General features: G+C 40.7%; 1 protein-coding gene across 1 annotated transcript in view; it reads left to right on the plus strand.

Moving 5' to 3' along the window:
- Positions 1–7,330: 7,330 nt before the first annotated feature.
- Positions 7,331–23,930, plus strand: part of RNF169 (ring finger protein 169) — an 81,672-nt gene continuing 65,072 nt past the window's right edge. The window contains exon 1 of the mRNA XM_054699541.1: positions 7,331–7,832. Within this exon, the coding sequence (XP_054555516.1) occupies positions 7,331–7,832 (502 nt within the window). The remainder of the gene's footprint in view (positions 7,833–23,930) is intronic.

Consider the following 23,930-nt stretch of genomic DNA (forward strand, 5'->3'; position numbering starts at 1 on the left):
GTGTTACTTGGCACATAAGGGTACTGTTTGTTGAATGAATGAATGAACAGGCATCAGCTTTACAGTTGACCTCAAACTTTTTCTAAACTTATTTACTACTTTCCATCTGCACTTGAACATCTTACATTGGACCAATCATTTTTACCTGACACGCCATGATTTTATGTCTCCCTGTGTTGGCTTATTCTGCTATTCTTTCTATTTGGAATTTTGATTTCCTTTCTTTGATAAGTCCTTGTTCTTCCTTAAAGACCCAGTTTCATATCCCATTCAGATAACTATCACTCCTCTCTGTGCTTCCACACTGCTTTATCTATTCTGCTATTAAAAAACCCATCTTCTTACTGTTGACATTGGCCGTGTCTATCCCCCTACACAGTGAACTCCTTGAGGGCAATAACATTTTCATCTCTGTATTTTCAGGAACCATTGTTGGGCTGCCCACATAGCAATTTCACAGTCCTTGTTGAAGTCCTCCATTTTGTATCAGGCACAGCCTGCCTGCAGAACTGTGCTAAATCCTGGAGGAGGAGATGTACAATGCTGGTCAAAACATGGTCCTTGGATTTACAGTCTAACTGGAGAGACAAGTCCTTTTCACAGAATAGATATCATTAAAGACCAGATATTCTAGAAAAAAAAATATGAGGAGAGATCTTGATGTGGTGGAATATACAGAGAACTGGGGCACTTAGCTTGGTTTCTAGTTCCTGCGTTACCATGAGCTCACTACATGGCCTTGAAAAAGCTTTTTTCTTTAGATCTGGGCTTTCTTCTCTGTAAATGGGCAATTTCATGAATCCAATTCCACCTCTCACTTTTTGAATTTGGCTCCTGGAAACAGAGTGGGAGACGGTGGGGGAGACGGCCCCGTGGTCTCCGTTTGCCCCCTGGTGGCCACTCAGCAATAGTGCAGTCCTCGGAGACTGTTGGAGGCTTTTCCAAGGAATGGAAGTAGCAGAACTCAGAGTCTGGTAAACAAAGAACTATGGGACAATGACCCTTCTAGAAGAGAAGCAATCATGTTTCTCATTGGCCGCTGCTGCACTGGTTTAGGATGAAGGAACTTGGGAGGTCACACTCTCTGTTCCCCAGTCTCTAGCCAAACCCATCTTTCGTATTTGTTTCTCTCCAAACCAGAGGATGTTTTGTAATCTCCCTGACTTTTTCTTCTGCCCTCATGACAGGACCCTCTTCTCAGGCAAACTCTCCATTCTGGTCAGTATAAAACTATCCATTCATGTATTTATGACAAAATCAAGACTTTCCCTCTCATTCATATCCTGGATCCCTCTTTTTGGGAAATGTAAAGATATTAAAGAGCTGTTTTTTCCCCATCTGTGTGCTTATTAGATTTGTTTTCTGCTACTGCACGCTACTTCAAACCCCTTGCTAGACACTAAAGGTATAACAAAGGGATAACATTCATGCCACAGCACCTGGAATGTACCAAACGCTGTACCTACAGCTGCCCTCACCAACATCAGCTCAGCATCAGTACCTTGCCCAACTTGTCCGCTGCTGAATTCTCAGCCCTTAAGCTATCCTGCCACATGATAGGCATTTGACAGTTACAGATTTTTCCTGTTATTGGCAAATGGGGTGTTCCCATGAAAGTTTTGGGCAACTGAAATGGCATAAAGTGAAGAAGCATTACCATTCATTTATATAGAAAAATTTTTGAGCATTTCCAAATCATACTAAATAGCATACAAAAAACCTAAAGTAACATTAACACATAGTATAAGCAGGAGTGAGAAGCTAAATACACAGCCTGTCTAAAGTAATTCCTGGGCAAGGCAGAGCTTGGTGGAGAGGGCTGGGCCACATTCACCTGCAGCAAACTAAGTCCTGAGGGTGCTTATCTTAGTCATTAGTTGCCTTTTGTCATAAAAGCAAAAAAACTCTATTTCTTTCAGTTAGCCAAAACAGATACTAATGTAGGTCTTTGGTAAAAGCAAAATGGCATAATGCAAACTTTTGAAGAGTAGGGACTGTCTGTATTTGTTGAATACTTGAATGTTAGGGAGGCTTTCTCCAATGGTACTTCAACTCCGAAGAGATGGGCTGAAGACTGCTCAGATTACTTTTATTCTTCACTGATAATGATAGGATTGAAAGTTAACCTAATAAACTACAAATCCATACATAACATTTCCTTGGCCCAGATATGAAATTTCACCCCCCAATATTTCACTCTAAAGTGGAGATAATAATTCCAGAGTTAGGTTTAAATTAGATTTTTTTTTTTGCTTAGCATGTGCCTAACACAATGTAGTTGCTTGACAAATTCTATTGATAGTTCCCTTATTTCTCCAATTTTCTAGCCTTGTGTCCAACACAATGCTCTAGCCACATCGAATTCCTTTTCAGCCTCACATGGCTCCTGACTTGTGCACTTTTGTGCCTCTGCTTTTTTTTTCCCTCTGCCTAGAATACCTTCCCCTGTGCCTACCTGGTAACCCCCCTCAGCCTTCAAGGCAAGCTCAAATGTCCCCTCCGTTGCGAAGCCTCCCCCTTCCTCTTTTTGCTCTCTGCTTCCTCCATACCCTGTATGTGTCTTAGCTGTAGGGCTTGTAATTCTAATTCTTATTCTCCTGTCATAATTTTTAAATTTATATTTTTGCCTCTCAGGCTGTGAATTTGAGGGGGTAGGGCAGGGACCACATCTTATTGGTATTTATAGAGTGTTTGGAAAGAGTCTGGAGGAGGCTGGAAAGAAGACAAAGAGAGGTGGTGGTTAGTGAGCAAAAAGAACTACTTTTTTCTCTGAAACAAAAGGGAAGGATCTGAAGATGAGCCATAGGAAGTCTGTAGAAAACAATCTTTTAAAAATACTTATTTTATTTATTTATGCATACAAGAACTAGGGTGCAGGCCAGAGGGTGCCCGGGGGTAAGAGGATTCACCAGAGAGAGAGTAGGGAGCAGAACAGACAGATCTACTGAAATACGCTGCTGAGGGGAGCAGCAGGCAAGACAGGAGAGGTCTGCTGCGCCATGTGGGTTAGCTCCCTGGCAGGGCATCAAACTCATGCCAAAGTGGCTGGCAATAGCTTGATAGAACTGAGACTTTATCTCCTGCATCACCAGGGAGGCACCTGTAGCAAGAATTTTTAACGTTAAAGGGACCAATCTGAAGGGAGAAATCTGGCTTGAGGGAGGAAGGCCTGAAGACATGAGAAAGGTAGGGGGCCTCTCTGGTGGCCTAGGGGTTAAGTCTCAGCATTATCACCTCTATGACCTGAGTTCAATCCCCTGCCAGGGAGCTAACCCACATATGGCGCAGCAGACTTCTCCTATCTCTCCCACTGCTCCCTCCTCTCAGCACTGTATTTCAGTAAAGCCACTTGTTCTACTCTCCACTCTGTCTCTGGTGAATCTTCTCACTACCTGGTCCTCCGGCCTACATCCCAGTTCTTCTACGCATAAATAAAATCTTTGAGAGAGAGAGAGAGAAATAGAGACAGACATATGAGGAGGGTAAAGAAGAGGTGGCATGGGTGCTGCCTGAGGAACAGATCCTTCTCCTTCCTCAGATGTGTGAGCTCTCAGGATGGACCCAGTGCCTGGGTTGGCAAAAAGGAACTTGGGAGAAATCACCAAATGGTTTTGTTTTCACATTTGAGTCCAGCAGGGAGTAGCTGGTGCCTCCAGCTGGAGGGAAGAGGTAAGTTTTTCCAGTGATGCGCTTAAGAGGCAAAGGGTTAGTGGTGGTAGGTAGCCTAGAGTGTTCTTTAGGCAGACGCACTGTGAGGAGGATGGCAGGGAATTTGGGCAGCAAGACCATCCTCAGGAAGCATGGCAGGTGTGGCAGTGCAAACGCAGCTGGGGAGGAAGTGTCCGTAGGCGAGGCTGCGCTGCTGTTTGTTCCACTGACTGCATCAAAGCCAGTCCTTCCCTTGGTGGTGAGGACTTAGAAAAAAAGCAACACTTGGCATGTGTTGCTATCAGACTAGGCCATCAGACTAGGCCATCAGACTAGGCTGCTTGGATTGCTTATTGTTTCATTTACAAAGCACCCTTGAGGGCCTCCCTGGTGGCACAAGGGGTTAAGCACAGCACCGTGAAGCTATCAGCAGCCACTGCAGCAAGATCCCTGGCCAGCCAGGGAGCTACCCATATGGCACAGCAGACCTCTACTGTCTTGCCTGCTGCTCCCCTCAGCAGTGTATTTCAGTTAGTCTGCCTGTTCTGTTCCCCACTCTGTCTCTGGTGAATCTCACCCCCCCCCACCTCTGGCCTGTACCCCAGCTCTCATATGCATAAATGAATCTTTAAAAACAACAAAGCACCCTTGACAACCTACTTCAGGTGACCCTTCAAAAACATCCCACCAATGTCTTGGTCGAAGTACTTCATTGCAAACAACCGAAATTGTGAGGAATTTATTGAAAGGATACAGAGTGTTCAGGGAGGCCAGAGATCCGCATATGGAAAATGGGTAGGCCAGGCAGTGGGCACCACCACTGAGTTCATACCTCAGGAACAATCTGAATGATCACTGTCCCAGGCAGGGATGTCACCCCTTCCCTCACACCCCTCTGGGACCCACTGCAATTGGACACCTGCTGTCTCTGTCTCTGTGAATGATTCTGAACTTGTCAATACATCTTCACATTATTCCCCAAAAAGTTAAAGTTCACAAAGGAGTGATTTGCATCATATGTCCTGTTTGGGCTTCTAGGGGGGCGGGGAGAACTATATCTCCCTGATCTAGCATTCGGAGTCTCATCAGTACTACCTAGAATGGGGCATTCCCTTAAGTAGGAAGGAGGTTTGGATGTTGGTGGTATACTCAACACTACAAAATGCCCACCATGCCCTCATTTTTCTGATTGGTTTTCTTTTCTAGTTACTCTTTTTTTTTTTTTTTCCAGGTGTCAGTTGTGACCCTAGTCCTAGGCTCCCAGGCTCGCAACTTTAGAATTATCCTCATCTCCCTTGTTTTCTCATATAGTCAATGACTCCAGATTTCTTACATTTTCCCTGCTTTCTGTCACTGCCACTGCTTTAGTAAGATGGACACACTGGAAATTGGGATTCACAATTATAGACTGTTAGAACTGGAAGAACCCTTTGAATTTATTGCAATGTTTTACCTAGGAATATGGTATTAAGAAAAAAATATATATATAGTGACATCCCATTCTCAGTTTGGCTCAGAAGATCTGAGATAGGATTTGGGTGTGTGTGCGTGTGCGTGTGTGTGTGTGTGTTGTGTAGCGCATTGTAGGTTGAGAACTGCTGAATTCCAATATGCTGATTTAAAAGATGAAAGAAACTGAGGCCCAGAGAAAAGCTACATGTTTGAAATCACAAGATGACCTATAAAAGGGGGAGAGAGGCTAGGACCATCCCAGATCTCCTGGGTTTTGGTCCAGACCGCTTATTTTTTTCCCCTCTGCGAAAAGAAATCTCCTGTTTTTATTTGCATCCAAGAAATGATGCTATAATTTCATGGTTCAGCTCAGATTAAGAACCCCAAATTGTGAAGCGATAACAGTCCCATAACAAGGACCCTGTTTTCTAATGGTTGTTGGCTTGATCTCTGGACCACAGACTTCCTGTGTCAGAATCTGGGCAAAGATTCTTAAGAACCTCAAGTGGGTAATGAAGTGAGGAGGCTGCCTGGATAAAGGACAGTCCTTCTGAGTCTGGCAGATTCTGATTGAGCCTCTGTGCACACAAGCCCTTGTTTCAATTACGTATTGCCCCTTCTTTAATGTTTGTCTGTTCTTTAGTCATCTGTTTCTCATCTGGAGAGCCACTTCTTTTTTTTCCTGCTCTCTGACCTCCACCAGTCACTCTGCCTTATATCAGTTTACCACCAGTTCAGGAACTGCTTCCTTTTCTGAGCAATCTCATGGAAAGCCAGGGTTTCTGAGGCCTTCCATTACCCACTACATTCTGCCATTTAGATTTTGCTCTCCTTAGGAAACTTGGGTTTTCTTTAAAGATTCTCAACAGGAAATGTCATTTGTTTAATGCTGTCCTGCTCCAAATCTACCTGAGTGCAAAGCAAGCAGAGTGGAGGAATTGCTACAGCAGAGCCATCTCTCTACTAGAGGGGAGCTTTCCCCCAGACCTTCTGCATCCAGATGGGGCTAGCATCAAAGTCTGGGCACCCATTCCAAGCAAGAATGACATGGTCAGAGCTGTCCTTTAGGAAGAAACTTTAACAGCTATAGAGGAAAGAGTGGAGGGAGACAATCTCTAGAAGCTTCTGCAATAATCTAGGGGACATGGAAATTCAGTAAGACCTGAATTGGACAGTAAGAGAGGGATAAAGAGGAGAGGATGGGTAGGAAAATAGACATGCTGGTGGGAGAATTGACAGGAAAGAAATTGATAAGAAACTGACAGGATGTGGGAGAAGAGCAAAAAGTAGCTCTTGCTAGGTTTGAATGTTGAGGAACTGGAAGGGATAATGCCTTTAATTGAATGAGGGAAATAACTGTTTTGAAACGAAGGTGGAAGACATCGACTTTAGTTTTGTACATGAGGGATGCAGACATCCACGAGGACGCTTCCATCAGGCGGTGGAATATGCAGGGATGGATTCAGGCCTGAACTGCATGTATAATTTTGGGACTTTCAGCAGGAAAAACAGAGGAGGGGTATTGGGGGAGTCAGACAACATGAGAAAAGAAGAGGACCCAGGCCTGAGCCTGGAGGAATGCCCACTTTTAAGCCCCAGATAAGAGGGCGAGCACAACGAAGCAGTCTGAGAAAGAGCTAAGGGGTTGGGGAAAACAAAACGAAACAACAGGTAAAACAAAAAAACTGGAAAATACGGTTTTGCCAGCCAAGAGGGGAGATGCAGGAAGCGATGTGGGGCGGGAGGATACGGCGATGAGGGCCGAAGAGGAGCTGATGTTATTTCTGGCAATTAGCTGCTGGTCAGGGCAGGCCTGGCCTCAGTCGCCACAGCTCTCCCCACAGTAAAAGCAGCACCGAGGCGAGGCTCGGGGTGATTCGCCCCCTCCTCACAGACTTCAGCCTCCGTTATTAGAGTGTCGCGGGATAAAAAGCCTCACTGCTTCCTAAAGTTCAACAGCCCCCCGAAATTCCTAACAGATCCTCTCGGTCTTTCACTTCATTTGAGTCAATACGAGGAAATCACAGACTGGAAGCTGACGCGCAGGCAGCCACAGAACCATCCTACATATTCATGAGGCCCCGGCTCCCGCCAACCCGCTCTGGGGCGCACCTTCCCCGCCGGGGAGCCCCGCCCCTCATGAATATGCAGCCGGCGCGGCCCGCCGCGCCCCGCCCCGCCCTCTACTCTTCTCCCTCGCAACGGACTCTCCCTTCAAACGGGAAACAAGATGGCGGCCGCGGGTCCAAGTACTCGGGCCTCTTCCGCGGCGGCGGCGGCCGCTCTGAGTCGGCGGGGCCGGCGGGGCCGCTGCGACGAGATGGCGGCCACGAAGACCGGCGCCTCAGGCCCGGCCTCGGGCTCCGCGCTGCTGGTGCTGCCGTCGCCGTTGCTGCAGCCGCCGCCCGCGCCGCGGCCGGAGGAGTCGGGCTGCGCCGGGTGCCTGGAGACCCCGGGGGAAGCCGCGGCCCTGCCGTGCGGCCACTCGCTGTGCCGAGGCTGCGCCCAGCGCGCCGCCGACGCGGCAGGCCCGGGCTGCCCGCGCTGCCGCGCCCGCGGCCCGGGGTGGGCCCGCCGTCGGGCCCGCGACGACGGCCAGGCCGACGCGGAGGTGCCGGGCGAGCGCGCCCGCCGCGGCCAGCCGGAGCGCTGCCGCCCGCGCCGGGACGGGGGCGCGGCCGCCGCGGGGCCCAGGCCGGAGCAGGAGCCGCGCGCCGCGCCCGCGGAACCAGGTGGAGCTTCCCCCGTCCCCCTGGGGTCGGGAGCGAGGCCGAGCGCGCCCCGGCCCGGCCTGGCGAGGGGGTGGCGGGTGTGGAGAGCTCTCGGGAGGTCGGGACCCGGGCGCTGCCCGGCCGCAGCCTCTTGTTTGTGAATTTTCAACTTCGGGATGAAGTACGGGCTCGTTGTTGGATTTGGAGGGGCTGTGAGGGGACCCCGCGCCTTGCGTAAGTCAGAAGTTTGGGGGGACCTGAGCAGTCTCGAAACAAGTGAGGGGCAGGTGGGAGTTGCTGTGTGGAAGGAGACTGAACTTTTGCAGGCGCCCCCGGGCCGCAGAGAAGTGCGCGGTTGAGGGTGGGGTGCAGAGCCGGGGGCGTCGGACTGCTCGCAGAAATGGGGCTCCTGGGCCCGAGGGGGTCATCGAGAGGGGTGGCGTGTCCGGAGGGTAGAGGACAGCTTGCGCTGGAGGATATGCAGGGAGCCTTGCAGACTTGAGAGTAGACTGAGTTGAGAGAATGAGCTCCCAAGTGCAGTTTTCACAAAATCTTGAGAAATGCGCGCCGAGCACAGGGTGCTCACAAACAGGGAGGAAGCAATACGTGACAGCTATTTATATTTATAAAATACTACTACTAATAGACGCCAGGAGTGCCCGGCAGAAACAAAAGCTGACTGGGATTTAAAGGTTTTGGAAACAGAGATTGGCTGGCGGGGGCTGCCTCTCTCCCCCTGACAGAGTAGATTTTCTGCAGTTCAAAGTCTGTTGCAGGACCCTTGTCTTCCACTTCTTTGCATCTCCTACCTTCTGCAGCCTGTCAGTCTTTGGTGCTGAGCTTTGACATAGAAAATGCCCTGTTGAAAAGAAAACAAAACCGTTATAACTTGCGACTCTGAGACCCACAACATCTACAGCTCTTTGAATAAAAATGCTTACCTAAGTGGAGATTTTCAAGAAACATAATCAGGAAGGGCCATATATTTGCAGCTTCTGTGCCGGGAATCCTGCCATGTGTTATTTTCAGTAGGGAAAAAGAGGCATAGCTTGTTTATGAAAGCACAGTCTCTGGAAACTACAGGTTCCAGAATGCAGTCTGTTAGGATTTCAAGTAGTCGGACACCTGCTACTGCCCTGGGATAATTAATTCTGCGTCTTAGTTTCAACGTTCCGTCTAATTTTTTTAAGCTTCACAACATCCTTATGAGCTAGGTACTATAATTTTACAGTAGGAAATAGGCTCATAGAAATTAAGTAACTTGCCTGTGGACAGAAACCTAGTTCCATCTGATGCCTGTTCAAATCAGGGATGAAGGCCTCCCCAAACGTCAACCGATTTGTGGACGCTGTGTGCTAATTGCTTCAAATTCTGAGATTATGATGAAAAAAAGAAGACACTTTTTCTGGCCACCCTATTAATGCTGTCTGTTATATGGTCAAGTAGGATAGAGATTTCTGTTTTTATTTCCATAACTTGGACTACCTTGTGAAATATCAGGTCTGAAATTTGAATCATGGGAAGAATTAAGGCTTGATGATTTGTGCAAATCCTTTTTTCTCTTGAAGAAATTTGTCATATAGTAGTGATTAAAGAAAATTATATGAAATGAGATTCTAACTTAGGATGTATTGAGTCACTGAGTAGCCACCAATTACTTTATATGTTTATATGACCATTATCATGAAAATTATTTTCCCTTCAATGTTCTTGTTGGATCATTGAGTGTCTACAGTTACATACTTGAGTCAAAGCATGGTAGAACAATGCTGAACAGGGTTTGGGATTATCTTTCAGTTTCAGCAGATAGAACCTCTTGAGGTTATATACATTTCTGTTAATTTAAAATTTTAGTAGGCAGTGCAGTCACATGATTCAAACTAAAATATAAGAAAGTTTAAAATGAAAAGTTTCCTCTATCCTTTTTCTCATTTCCCACTTCCACCAAAGATTCTTATTCTAGTTTCTCTGCTTATACACAAAAATGAGTAACTCAATTTAATTTTTAATCCTTTTACAGAAAGTTATTTATTATACATGTTGTTCTGTGTCTTTTATCCTTTAATAATACATGATGGGAATCTTTTCAAAGAAATATTTAGACTTCTTCATTCTACTTACAATTGCAAGAGATTTCACTGAATGGCTGTAAACATAATTTACTTAACCATCTGTTGGTAGATATTTGGATTGTTTCCGACCTTTTGCTATTATAAGTAATTGTTTATAAAATTACTATACAAGTGTGTGTGTACATTTTAAAGGAGAGGTCACCTGTAACTTTCACCAGATTCTCAAGATTTGCAGAAAAAGATTGACCATTACTTTAATCAAGACCCCTCATTCTACAGAAGAGAGAACTGAGGACCAGAACAGAGTGACCAGCTAAAAATCTTGTGAGTCAGTAGCAGATAAACAAGGTCTAAAAGAACAGCTTATTAATACAAGCTAAAATATAGCCTAATTCATAATTAAGTGCGCGCGATGACTTTTTATAGAAAAAAAACAAAGTACCAGTTTCATAAATATTTGCATTGTGCTTTTACAAGTGGGAAATGTCAGAATTAGCAATTTTAGGTAGATTCAAAAGTTTTTTGCTTAGCAGAGATCTTCTGGCTTAGTTCAATCAATTGATAAAAGAAGGTTCAGGCCTGCTTTATGATTCTGGAGGCAAAATAGTGTAGTAAATGCAGTGCTGTTTAAGTGAAAATCTTCCAATTTTAAAAATTTTGTCAAAACTCCATGAATTTTGGAATTGAATCATCTACGGAAAAATGGGCAAGAGTGTGGGCTTGTTGAAAATTTTTATTTTTTGTCACTTTCTTGGCAAGCTTTAAGTTTCAGAACCTTAGTGACCCCCATGTAAAATGTTTTATTTTTACATGCATTTTCAGTTTGCGTTTGGGTATAACATGAGTTATTGTTCTTGTTGATTTGTGTAACACTGTGTATGAGGACTAAGTCAACGATTATTTCATGGTGAACCCAGATTTCAACTTTATGTTCTTTGAGGATCTACAGCTCATTGACATATTAACATTTGGACCATCTTGAGCAATACTCAGCAAGTATTTAATGAGAGCCTGCTGTTCTAGGTTCTAGGGAGACATCAGTGAATGAAATAATCAAGCTATCGCCCTCCTAGAGCTTATATTCTGGTTCAGTGACTTAAAAAGCATTTGCCACCCAGCTATCTATAGGTAGATTTACAACTATATGCAAAATTAGTACTTAAGTCTCATCAATAATAATGAATAAGTTTTAAGTTTAAGAATTAGTCTTTCAATTGGACATCCAAGGATGATCATTCTAAGTTATACTTGAAACTTTTTAGCACAATTCATTTTCTTCTACCATGGATAGTAATTGGAGAGAAAAGCTAGACAAAAGACTGATAAATCTTTTAAATTGACAGTCAATTTTTTTTCTATTTGTAGTATTTAAAGTGCATTTCAAGAAACTGAATAGATAAAAAAATTTAGTGCCTCATCTATCCCTGCCCTTTTCCCCATCCCAACTTCCCTGTTCACTTAGGATTGCTGTGTACACATTTAAAGTATTTCCTCTTTCTATGAAAAACAAGTAGTTCTGGTTTATTACTCAGTTGACAGACAATGTTTTGTTATGTGTAAAGCCTAAATTGCATTTAGGACTAATGAATAATGAAATCATGTGATTGTAGTGTATGAGGACAGGAATTCCCCTATTTGTAAGGATTTGCTTTAAAATGTATAAAATGACTCAACCTTTTATCTTTAATGACACATATTCCAGAGTTTGAGAGTGTCCTATGTGTTATACTAATGCAGGAAATATTTGCCTTGTGTTTGTTTTTTTTTTTTAAAGATTACCTCATCATGTATTCTACTAACTAAACATGACTTACATGGACAAAATAGCTCTACTCTATAGGATTTAGGGATGAGCAACAGGAACTTAGGAGATACTTGCTTTTGTTCATTCATATTTCAACTCTCTGACTTCTGGTTACTCTGGGGAGAGTTGCTTATCTTGAATTCATTTATATCTGAGATTGCTGTAATATAGAACGTAAGGTATTTTTTTCAAGTTTCATTCTATTAATTCGATGAGCATATTGGAGCACACAGCAAGTAAGATGATACAATAAAAAAGATGAATAAGGTGTGGACTCTAAGATCCCCCAATCTAGTTGGGGAAACACACCCTTTTGAATAACAATAGAAAGTAGCAGAGTACCAAGTACCAACACTGGTACCTAGTCCCAACACTGTATGGGAATGGGCTGACAGTTTGCAAGAAACCTGAGGAAAGCATCTGACTTGGATGTTGAAAGGAAGAGTAGGAATTGGCCAGATGAGGGGATACAGAAGAACCTGTGTGTACAAAGGCAAGAGCATGTTTGGCATATTTAGGGACTGACAAGGAGGTAAATATAGATGGAATATGGACTGGTGTGGGGAAGGAGATATCAGAAGTTAGATCATGAGGGGAATTGTGTGTCATGTGAAAGGAATTTGGGGCTTCTATAGATAGCACAAAATCTGTATCTTAAAGATTTTTAAGCAGTGGAATGATGTCACAACATCATTTTTGAAAGATGATATTGGTTGGCATGTGGAAGAAAGATCTGAGTAGAGGCTGGAGAAAGGAAGTTCCATTACAGGACTATTTTAGCAGGTCTGGAAAGAGATGAAAAGGGGCTGGGCTAAAGCTGTGACTCTGGGGATATTTCAGTCATTCACTAATTTAGTGATCATCTGAGGGACTCCTGTGAGATAGGCAACTAGCTCTAAAAACCAAGGCATGATTTTGCCTCAGAGTCAAAGTTTAGTTGGAAAGATTTGTATATAAACATGAAACTAATGTGGTATGATGAATGCAGTAATAGCTTTAATGCAAGATACAGTTGTAGAAGGCATAATGATGTAAATAGAGCCAGTTAATGGAACAGGATCTGGAGACAGCTTCCTAGGGTTGAATTCCAGCTCTGCCACTAATTCCAGCTCTGCTGTGTATCATTGGGCACATTGCTTCAGCTCTGTGACTTATTTTCCTCATTTCTAAAGTGGGATAGTAATAGTAGCAAAATCCTAAGGTTATTGTAAGACCAAATGAGTTATTATAATGCTTGACATATAACAACTTGGCAGATAAGAGCTCAATAAATATTAGCTATTTTCAAAGAGAAGGAACCCAACTTGGTGGGTCAAGAATGATTTTAGTGAAAGGCAGATATTTGACCATGAATATTCAGTAGGTAGGTGGGGATAGAATAAAGATGAGGGAAATCAGTACATTTAAAGAAATTGGATTATGAAACAAGGACCGTTGTGGAGATTATAAACTAGAAGTTTGTAGCATCAAATACATGTGGGAGAGTGGAGGAGCTAGAATTGCAGAAATAAGCAAGTGCTGGATAATAGTGGATTTTGAAAGCCATACTATGGGGTCATTATCCACTGAAGAGTTTTCAGGAAGAGTTCATCGTTTACTTTTCAAGTGATCACTCCAGTAGGGATTGGCAAATGGATTGTAGAACCCAAATTCTCTTAGCAAGATGCCTAATACAGATAAGCTGAAGACTCCTCTACTACAGATATGGAGAAAAGCTGGATAATATCAAACAACAATTCTTTTAAATGCATCCCTGAACTTGCAAGAAACAGGAAAATCTCCAGGTTCTAGAAACAAAAATGGAACTAAAATCCAAAGCTGTGAGCCCTTGAGTTCATCCTGTGTTGCCCTAGAGCAGAGGGAAAGAGAGGAGTGAGGTGTTACTGGTTTTCTACTGCTAATGGATTGAGTTTTAACCCTGTGGAAAAGGAACCAAAACTAAGACTTCTGCATAAAGCTGGGATTCTAGATGTAGTATATTGTAGGTTAAAAGGTGAGCTAGAGAAAAATCTTCCCATTGACATGAGACAATAGTAAGTAATTTTGTCTTGATTTTCTGAGCTCCCGGCAACAAAGGAAATGGAAAAAAACTTCCCTGAGAAATTAAAGCACAAGACCTATATTTGCTCATATTTGAGATGTGAGTTTATATACTATGGTTCAGGTGTCTCCACGCTGAGAATTTCCTATAAAAGCTGGCTCCAAACTTATGATACACATCAGTCACCTAAAAAAGGTAAAACAGGACTTGTAACAAAGGATTCTAGCAGAAGAGCTAAGCCCAATTGAAGATGAATTTATAATTGAAAATGACAACACTTGAGGGAGGTTTTCAACCGCAAATGAGAGCAGATTGAATTAGCAGGAGGATTATAGCTCTAAGAACTAGAATAGTAGAATGGCATTTTGAAAAGTAATTTAAATTAGTATATCTTTAGTGACTAAAACAGTAAAGAATTAATTGACATTCCAAGCAGTGAATAAGACGTTATGAAACAGGCACATTTGAAAAGAAACTAAACATGAAAAGTATAATGAGTGAAGTTAAACATAACAACAAACAGCTCAGTAAATAAGTTTACACAGATGAGGAGACTAGTGGGAGTTAGATATAAGAAATACCTGAGAATGCCAAACAGTAAGATGATGGAAAATATGAAGGAGAGATGAAGAGAAACAAGACCCAATATCTAATAGAAGTTACGGAAGGAGAAACAGAATCAGGAACACATGGAATATGAAGAGGTGATGCCTTGAAAATGTTTTGGAACTAATAAGACATGAATCCTAAGGGTTGTGACTCACGGGACTCCTGGCAGATAAACCAAACCAAACAAAAATCTCACACTGAACACATTGCAGTGAAACTGCACGACACCAAAGGCACTTCGAAAAGCAACTAGAAAGACAAGAACAATCATACTGAGAGCATGTGTCTTTTAATTAACAAGAGAGACACGAAGAAAATTGGATAATAGTTTCCAATTGTTGAAAGAGATCTGAATTTCATACTCAGATAAGTTTTCATTCAAAATTGAGAGCAAAATAAAAATATTTTCAGATAATGGTATAATTTAGCACAGTGCTTCTGAAATCACTATTTTAGTAAAGAATGGATTTCAGGAAAGAAATGTAACTTAGGAAAAGGAGTAAGATATAAAAGTCATGGTGAACAATAAGTCAGTAGGTAAATTAAACCAGCATTGACTGTATAAAGTAAAAGTAATGATGACAAGTTTGTGGTGGCTAAAAACAGTGTGGAACCAAAATACTAGACAAGGGTAAAATGTAAATTGGGGAAAAAAGTCATCAGCATTAAGAAGTTCTGAGATTCTAAAGATAGCTTAGGAAGAGGATAAAGATATTGATTAACTTTAAGCTTTCAGTCAGATACATATTAAAAATTTAAGAGTAACTAATCTAAAAAGAAATACAATGTATAACTTGATCTACTGCACTTACTTAGAACCAGACCTCTGCACTTTGAGAATATACATTATTTTTAAAACGTGGACCATTCATATAATTAGACACAAAATGTCAACAGAAGATCAATATATCAAGACTGATACATAAACCATATTGTCTGACCCCAATACAATAAAATTAGAAATTGTTCCCCTCCCACTAGGGGGAGACTGATCTTTCTTGTATGAATAGAGGTGCTTCTACCCGGTGACGGATTGCTCTATGTTTTTGGACACTCTTGTTTCAGTTTTTTCCTCTAGTGAATCAATCTGCTCTCCTCATTTCATTATTCCAGTATTTAAAAACCACAATTATTATTTCTATGTAAATTTTAGGTTAAATTTATCAAACTCATCTTTGTGGTGCACCTTTTCCCGAAGATTCTGGTCATGTCAGAGTTAATGGAATCTCCTAGTGCTTTTTGAAACCTTTTGTCATTTATGATAATTCTGTCTGGGATGTTCTTCCCTCTTATCCTCCTGGCAAATTTATAAGCATCTTTTAACATCCAGGTAAAACATAAGTGCTCTGTGCATTTTTTTCTCATTCAAATAGGAGTTACTGTTTTCTTTGTGCTACCATTTGAGCATGCGCATCCTCATGTCTGTTCCACTTTTGTGTGTCTGTCTCTATCAGTCTTTGAGATCAGGGATTATCTTTTTGGGTACCTAGAATGTGTTAGACACTCAGTAAATGTTTAATGAAGGAAAAAGATTCCTAAAAAAACCCCTTAAAGTTTGTGTTAATGTTTCACAATTACTATTCTGATCACCTTTAAATGTGCAACTCAGAAATGACCCTAAAACTTTAAATAATGCATGGTGCAAAATATAGTGGGGTATATGACCTCTAACTGCATGCTAAATTATTATTAAAACTATCAAAGATTTTGTTGACCTTGTTCGTACTGAATTTGTAGGTCTCAAAACTGCCTTTTTTCCCCATAAACTGCTATCAAATCAGTCTTGTCTATATGTAAAATTAAGCCTGAAGGCAACTTATATACAATTTTAGTGTTTATTTTTTTGAGTAACAGTGGAATTATTTTGCTTTTCCTTCTTTTTTTTGCCATTTCTCATGTTTGGTTCTACTGTTTGGTTCTCATTACCGAATCACCTCTCCAATATTTAAAAAAACCTCAAAAGATCGGATGCCATTAATTTGAAGTTGAGTTGGGCTTTGCTAAAATTTATCTCTGCTTTAACTATAAAATCTTTACTAAATTTAACTTCCTGCAGACAACACAATCTTTAAAAGATCTTAGTACAAAATGGTGCTCATGTGAAAGTACATTTTTATTGGTTCATTTAAAAAATAAGCCACTTTCTTACATTGACACACATACCTAGACATCATCCCTGTCTTCAAGGAGATCTCTTACTTTGGGGTGTCAGAGGCAGAGACAGGTAATTGTAACACCTGTGATAAAATGCTACACCAGAGGGAGTACTCCAGTTGAGACATATGCAGAATGTTTGAGGGCCTGCAGGAAGCTAATGTAATTTTCTCTTGGTTAGCTAGAAAAGCTTCACAAAGGAGAGGGCAATAAACAGGGTTTGGAAATAATCACATAGTGAAAAGGGCAAAAAGCATTCTGGGAAGAGGAAGTGGCATATATGAAGCCATAGAGGAAACAGGATATGACATATTTTTAGGAATAATGAGATATGGAGGGGAACAATATTGAGGGAATGGTAGGAAATGTGGCTTAACTGGTAGATTGGTTTCTGTTTATAAATCTTAGAAACAGAGGGAAGCGAATGAGAATTAAACTGGAGAATGATAGTGTCAGTTCTCTTATTTTATATATAGTAGGGAAGCAATGTTGAAGATAGAATGAAATAGAGTAACAGGCCAGGTACACTACCATTTGACACACACTAAGTACTAAGTAGGTGTTGTACTAAGTAGGTATTGAAGAATTCGATGAGATGAAGAACCCTGTTAAGATAGTTGTTACTCTCATTTTATAGATGAGGATACAAAGGTTGGGACAAAGCCAGTGGGTAGTAAGTTTCCAAATCTGGCACTTTTTTCTAATTTTGTTGTCATTCTTCCTGTGGTCTATTGTGAACAATTCTTTATCTCAAACAGCAGAAATTAAGTCTAAAGGATTTTGTACTAGGATATTTTGTAGTGGCTATAGAGATGGGGACAAACTTGGAATCTTCTTAGGGAGAAAAGACTTGTCCTAGTCTCTGCAGCATTCCTTATACCCACATATGTTTCTGTAACCTCTTTCATTGTGTGCCTTATGTTGTTTTGACTGTTCTGATTCAATATGGATTGCCTCACTGTATCTTGTTGTTTAGTGCTTTCTGGGTTCAACAAGGAACTGTATTGCTTTGACTTGACTTGCTAAATACTTGCTTGTACAAATCTGCTTGATACCTATTCTTTGTCTTTCTTTAATCCTATGTCTTAGTCAGTTTGGACTGCTGTAACAGTACTATGGACTGGGTGGCTTATAAACAACAGAAACTTACTTCTCATAGTGCTAGAGACCGGGGAATCAAAGATGAAAATGGTGGTACATTTGGTGTCTCTTGAGGGTCCAACTTCTGATTCACAAACAACCATCTTCTCTCTGTGTCCTCACTTGGAGGAAAGGGGAAGGGAGCTTTCTAGGGCCTCTTTTATAAGGGCACTAATCCCATTCGTGAGGTCTCTGCTCTCATTACCTAATCACCTTTGCAGGTCTTCCCCTGACCCACCCACCACACCAAATATTGTCACATCGGGAATTAGGTTTCAACATACCAATTTGGGTAGTGGTGATAAGGAGGAATAGGTAGGCAGACAAAGTATTCAGTCTATAGTACTAGGATTTGGCAAATCATAGTCAGCCAACCAGATCCACCTGCTGCTTACTATTTTAAAGTTTATTTAATAAAGTACTTTCTAATTGTCCCACTAATGTATATAAAACACTTCTGGTACCGTTTTTTTCTTCCATTGAATTCCTTATATATTCTTAGATTCTGAAAAAGGTGAAATTTTTCTTTTACTTTACAGGGAAGTGTCTAACATTAAATGAATATCAATTATATATTCAAAATATACTAAACATTATATTAAGTCATTTCATTTTACTGTAACAATTAATTTGAGGACGGTATTATTCTTTTAGAACATGGGGAAACTGAGGGCTCAAGAAGTTGTAGCATGCCCCAATGTTACACTGATAAGTGATGGAATAGCCCAGGATCTTTCAACTTATAGGAGTTAAATGAGATACTAATGTGGCTGATAAAGTGCTACAGTAAGAAAAAGAGTTTAATAGAGTATGGTTAAACATTCCTGATAGAGTTACTGGTACATTCCTGATAGAAGTTGCTCCCTTATAATGTATGGAGTGGTGATTCTGCCCCAATTTCTCATAGTTAACCACAGGAAGTTAATGAACACCCTAGTTCCCAGGCATGCTGCATGACTGAAGTTTTACTGTTTATTAATAGTCTTACCATAGGAATAAGATTAAATGTGGTATATTGTCACTTTTGCCTGCAGGATCAGTTTATTTCTTAGTCTAATATTGAAGGCTCTATAATCTACCCCTCAACCTACTTTTCTGACCTATAAAACTCTCCTATGCAAACTTTCTCCTCTAGCAGAACATATTTATTCACTATCAAATAATAAAACGTATTTTTTCTTGTGTAAACACATAACATGAAATTTACTTTTCAGTGTGTAGTTTAATAGTGTTACACTTTTTTTTTTTTAAAGATTTATTTTATTTATACAAGTGCTGGGTTACAGTCCAGATGCATGGGAGGGTGAGAGGATTCACCAGAGACAGAGCAGGGAACAGAACAGAACAGGCAGACTGATGAAATACACTGCTGAGGGAGCAGCGGGCGAGATAGGAGAGGTCTGCTGCGCCATGTGGGATTCTCGCCAGCCGGCCAGTATAGAACCCATGCTGCAGAGGCTGCGAATAGCTTCACAGTGCGGCACTCAATCGCCTGTGCCACCAGGGAGGCCCTAGTGTCACACTTTTGATAATGCTTTTTTGTTTACCTAAATTCTTCTTCCTGTTTTTTTAACTTACCTAACTTTTGCTGCTTAGACTCAACTTCACTCCATCTTTTTTAGTTCTTCTCCTTCCAAGCCCTTGTTCTCATCCTCCTACAGACTTATATTGCAATGTGTGTTTGTAAAATTCATTTGGCAGTAGTTTATTTTGTGACATTGCATCATCTCAGTAGTTGCTTAAATCTGTTTTCAAAACTTTTAATGAAAAACAATATGTAAAAAATGCTGGCATTGATGTGGTGGAAAGGGAACTCTTGGTGCACTGTTGGTGGGCTTATTAATCGTATAGCCACTATAAAAGGCAATATGGAGGATCCTCAAGATTTAAAAATAGGACTACCATATGACCCGACAGTTTCACGTCTGGGAATATATCCAGTGGAAATGAAAATACTAACTTGAAAAGATATCTGCCGCCCCCGCATTCACTACAGTATTTATAATCCAGACATGAAAACAACTGCGTGGCCATTGATAGATAAATGGATAAAAAAGTTCTCTCTCTCTCTCCTCTCTCTCTCTCTCTCTCTCTCTCTCACACACACACACACACACACACACACACACACACAGAGGAATACTCTTAAACCATAAAAACTGAGGAAGTCCTACCATTTGCAACAAGATGGATGGATGGACCTTGAAGACATTATGCTAAGTCAGACTGAAACACTCTATGATCAACTTATATGTGGAATAAAAAAAAATTCACAGAAAAAGACAAAATTTGTGGTTACCAGAGACAGAAGATGAGGGAAGGGGTAATTGGAGGAAGGTGGTCAAAAGGTACAAACTTCCAGTTATAAATAAACACTAGGGATGCAATGTACAACATAACTGCAGTTAATACAAGTGTATGGTATGTAACGGATTGTTAAGGGAGTAAATCTAATGTTCTCATAAGAAATATTTTTCTAATTTATTGCATCTATTTGAGAAGATGGACATTAGCTAAACCTATTATAGTAATCATTTCACAACATATGTAAATCAAATCATGCTAGAGGCTTTAAACTTAAACAGTGATATATGTCAGTTGTTTCTCAATAAAACTAGAAAAAAATAAAAGGCAAATTGTGAAGTAGTATAAAAAATTTTGTGAATTTATCTTCATTAATAAAGCACAGATATAAGTGGGAGACATTCTGGGCTTGGTTCTAGATCACCACAATAGAGTGAGTCACATGAATTTTTTGTTTCCCGGTGTGTACTAAAGTTTATACTTTGCTGTAGTCTATTAAGTGTGCAATAGCATTATGTCTAAAAAATTGTGTACAGATTAAATGTGATACAGAGATACGAAGTAAGCACATGCTGTTAGAAAAATGATGCTGAAACTCTTGCTTAATGTAGGGTTGCTATAAACCTTCAACTTAAAAAATACCATACCTGTGGCATTCAAGAAAATGAGGTATGTCTGTATATTTCAATGTTTTAGGATAAGGTCTCATGTCTTTTTTGTGTGTATTTTCTGTCTCCACACCTCTCCCTGGTTTCTCATTGCTTATTCCCTCTTTAATTTCCAATATTTAATTTGTATTAGTGTTCAGTCTGGTGATTTCTATCTCATTTAACCTAAATGGTTTCCTATCATATTAAAGTGATATATTCAAAAATCTTTCCATATAATTTTTAATGGCATTTTTTTAGATTCTTAGAAATTATTAGGTCAGAGTGACATTTTATAAGTTCTTGGTATGACTTGATTTGTTCTTTAGCACAGGATAGTTTTACTATACAAACAGTATAATTTAATATAGTAGTAATTTATGGTGTTAATTATGGTCCTTAATTTTGATATTAACATTTAATTAGCTTTTGGCTTTTCCTTCTGTATGCTTTCTCTTATTCCTAGGTAAATATATTTATTTATTTATTTTTTAAAAGATTTATTTTTATACAAGAACTGGGGTACAGGGCAGAGGCGCAGGAGGGTGAGAGGATTCACCAGAGACAGAGAGGGGAACAGAATAGGCAGACAGACCGAAATACACTGCTGAGGGGAACAGGGAACAAGACAGGAGGGGTCTGCTGTGCCATGTGGGAAACTCCCTGGCCGGCTGGGAATCAAACCAGTGCTGCAGAGGCTGCGGACAGCTTCACAGTGCAGCGCTCAACTCACTGCGCCACCAGGAAGGCCCGGTAAATATGTTTATATTGCCTACTATAAATTGTTAAGTTGTCTTGGGCAAGTGGGTAAACGTGCACTTGCATAAGTTGACAGTTGGTACCAGGCTGTCATTTGTACTCTTTTTTTTTTTTTTTTAAGATTTATTTATGCATACAAGAACTGGGGTACAGGGCAGAGGTGTCGGGGGTGAGAGGATTTACCAGAGACAGAGTGGGGAACAGAACAGGCAGAGGGGAGGTGGGCGAGACAGGAGAGGTCTGCTGCACCATGTGGGTAGCTCCCTGGCCAGGGATCAAATTCGTGCTGCAGTGGCTGTGGATAGCTTCATAGGCTGCGTCTTAACTTCTTATGCCACCAGGGAGGCCCTCATTTGTATTCTTGGAGTTAGGATGAGTAAAGTAAAAAATAATGTATATAAAATGGGAACTACTTTAGTTTGGTTTTAGAACACATTTGTGGTTCCTTCCCTGTATTTCTTTCTACCCACTTTTAAATAGTGTTATGCTTTAATTGAGCTTTAAACTTTCTCCTTTTACATATTCCTTTTGACAGTGGTTGTTCAGAAGTTTGGTGGGTAGTTTAAGTAGGCAATCATGAGTCTAATATGGAGAATGGCCTCTTGTTTCCTGTGCATCTTTACTTATGTAAGTTTTGTTGTAAAAGATACAGTATGACTCATTGTCTTCCTTTGGCTGTTCTGCCTGTCTACCTCTTGATGTTCTGTGCAGCACTTAGGGATAGTTTTATAATTCTTTGACATACTCTAGTTTCACTTACGTATGTTTTTCTTCCCTAGTAAGATTTTAATTATTTTGGTATGTAAACCACACATGTACACCTTTAATTCTACTTCTTTCTTGACTTCTCAAAGGAATAGTCTCTGCTTATGTCTTCTTCCTTACTTCATTCCCTCTTTAGTAATGGTTTGTGGTTTCATCATGAAAATTTTGTCTTCTCCACTGCTTATAAAGAATGTAGATTTTGCTTCTGGCTATGATGGAGCAGATTGTAGCAGACCAAAACTCCTGCTGAGAATAACTAGAAAAGCCTGATTTAAAAAAAAAAATCTATAAGAAGCATTGGCAAGTTGCCAAGGCAGCTAGGACTTGTGGATTCTTGGCAAAGGGGGAATGTAGTTATTAAAAGGCAGAAAAGTCGGCAAGGCTTTCTTCATGGATCTGAGGATACAAAAATTGTAGTTTAGGGCTACTAAGGCAACCAGAACTTAAGAGGCCAAGATCCCAGAAAGAAGGGGCAGGTATCCCTCTGGCTCCCTCTGCGTACTTTTTTCTTGACACATTTGCCGATTCTTCAAATGTGCAGGGTAACAGGCAAAGAGGCCTCAGAGAAATCTACTAAAAAAGCAAAGCCCTGTTTTAGCAGTTCTTCATGTTGAGGAAAAAAAAGTTCAGGAAGTTAAGTTTGGTAAACATACCAGACTTTCAGTTGGACTCTTGGAGGGCTAAAAACTAGAGTAGAAAGAGCTTTATAAATTTAGGCTGTGGTCAGCCTTGAATCAGCTCATGTCCATTGTGTGATGATCTACCCTCATTCTAACTGCTTGTTAGGAAACATACTGAATCCTCTGTAGGAAGAGAATATCAGGCAGAGCCTCTACAGTTTTTCATACACAGTGAATGGCACTCTAGCAAAAAGTTACTAGTAAACCAATTTAGGAATAAAGACAGGTAGTTTAGATGAAGATGTATGGTGTCCCAGTCATCCAATAATTTATTCAGTCAGTCTCTAATTAGAACACATTTAGGTTGTTTTCAGTCTTTAGTATTGTAAGTGATCTGCAGTGAACACATTCCTGTATATATGTCTTTGTCCACATGTATATTTTTTAAATCAAATTTTATTTTTTAAAAAAATTTATTTTTGTGTCAAAGAACTGGGGTGTAGGCCAGAGGTGCGGGGGATGAGAGGATTCACCAGAGACAGAGTGGGGAGCAGAGCAGGCAGATTTTTTGAAATACATGGCTAAGGGGAGTAGCAGTCAAGACAGGAGCGGTCTGCTGTGCCATATGTGGGTTAGTTCCCTGGCTGGGGATTGAATTTAGGCCACCAAGGTGGGCTTTCATGGTGATAGTGCTAAGACTTAACCCCTAGGCCACCAGGGAGGCCCCATATGTGTGACGTATCTTTAAGAAAAAGGATACTTTGCTCTTTTCTTTATCAAACTTTTTGATCTATTCCAAAATCTGACACATGAAAATGTTTTAAAAATGTTTGCTATACTGAAATGAGTGAAAGTGAATATTTTAATATGTTTATAAGTCATCTGAATTTATTTTTTTATAAAATAGTTGTACATCAGATGCCCATTGTTATACAGGATTGTGAACATTTTTTTTTTTTCTTTCAAATATTGAAAAGGTAATAAGGCATAGTGTATAAGAGCACAGATCCGAGAGCCAGATTGCCAGGGTTTAAAATCACAACTCTTTCACTTACAGTAGTGTTAAACACTATATTTCTCAGTTTCCTCATCTGTAAAATGATGATAGTAGTAACATCTCCCCATTGGGTCATTATGAAGATTAAATGAGTTAATTAATATGGAGTGTTTAGAAATTGGCCTGGTCTTATATAAATGCTACTTA

Source organism: Talpa occidentalis, unplaced genomic scaffold, assembly GCF_014898055.3.
Source record: "Talpa occidentalis isolate TD23 unplaced genomic scaffold, MPIMG_talOcc4v2.1 talOcc4.3, whole genome shotgun sequence".
NCBI classification, from domain to species: domain Eukaryota; kingdom Metazoa; phylum Chordata; class Mammalia; order Eulipotyphla; family Talpidae; genus Talpa; species Talpa occidentalis.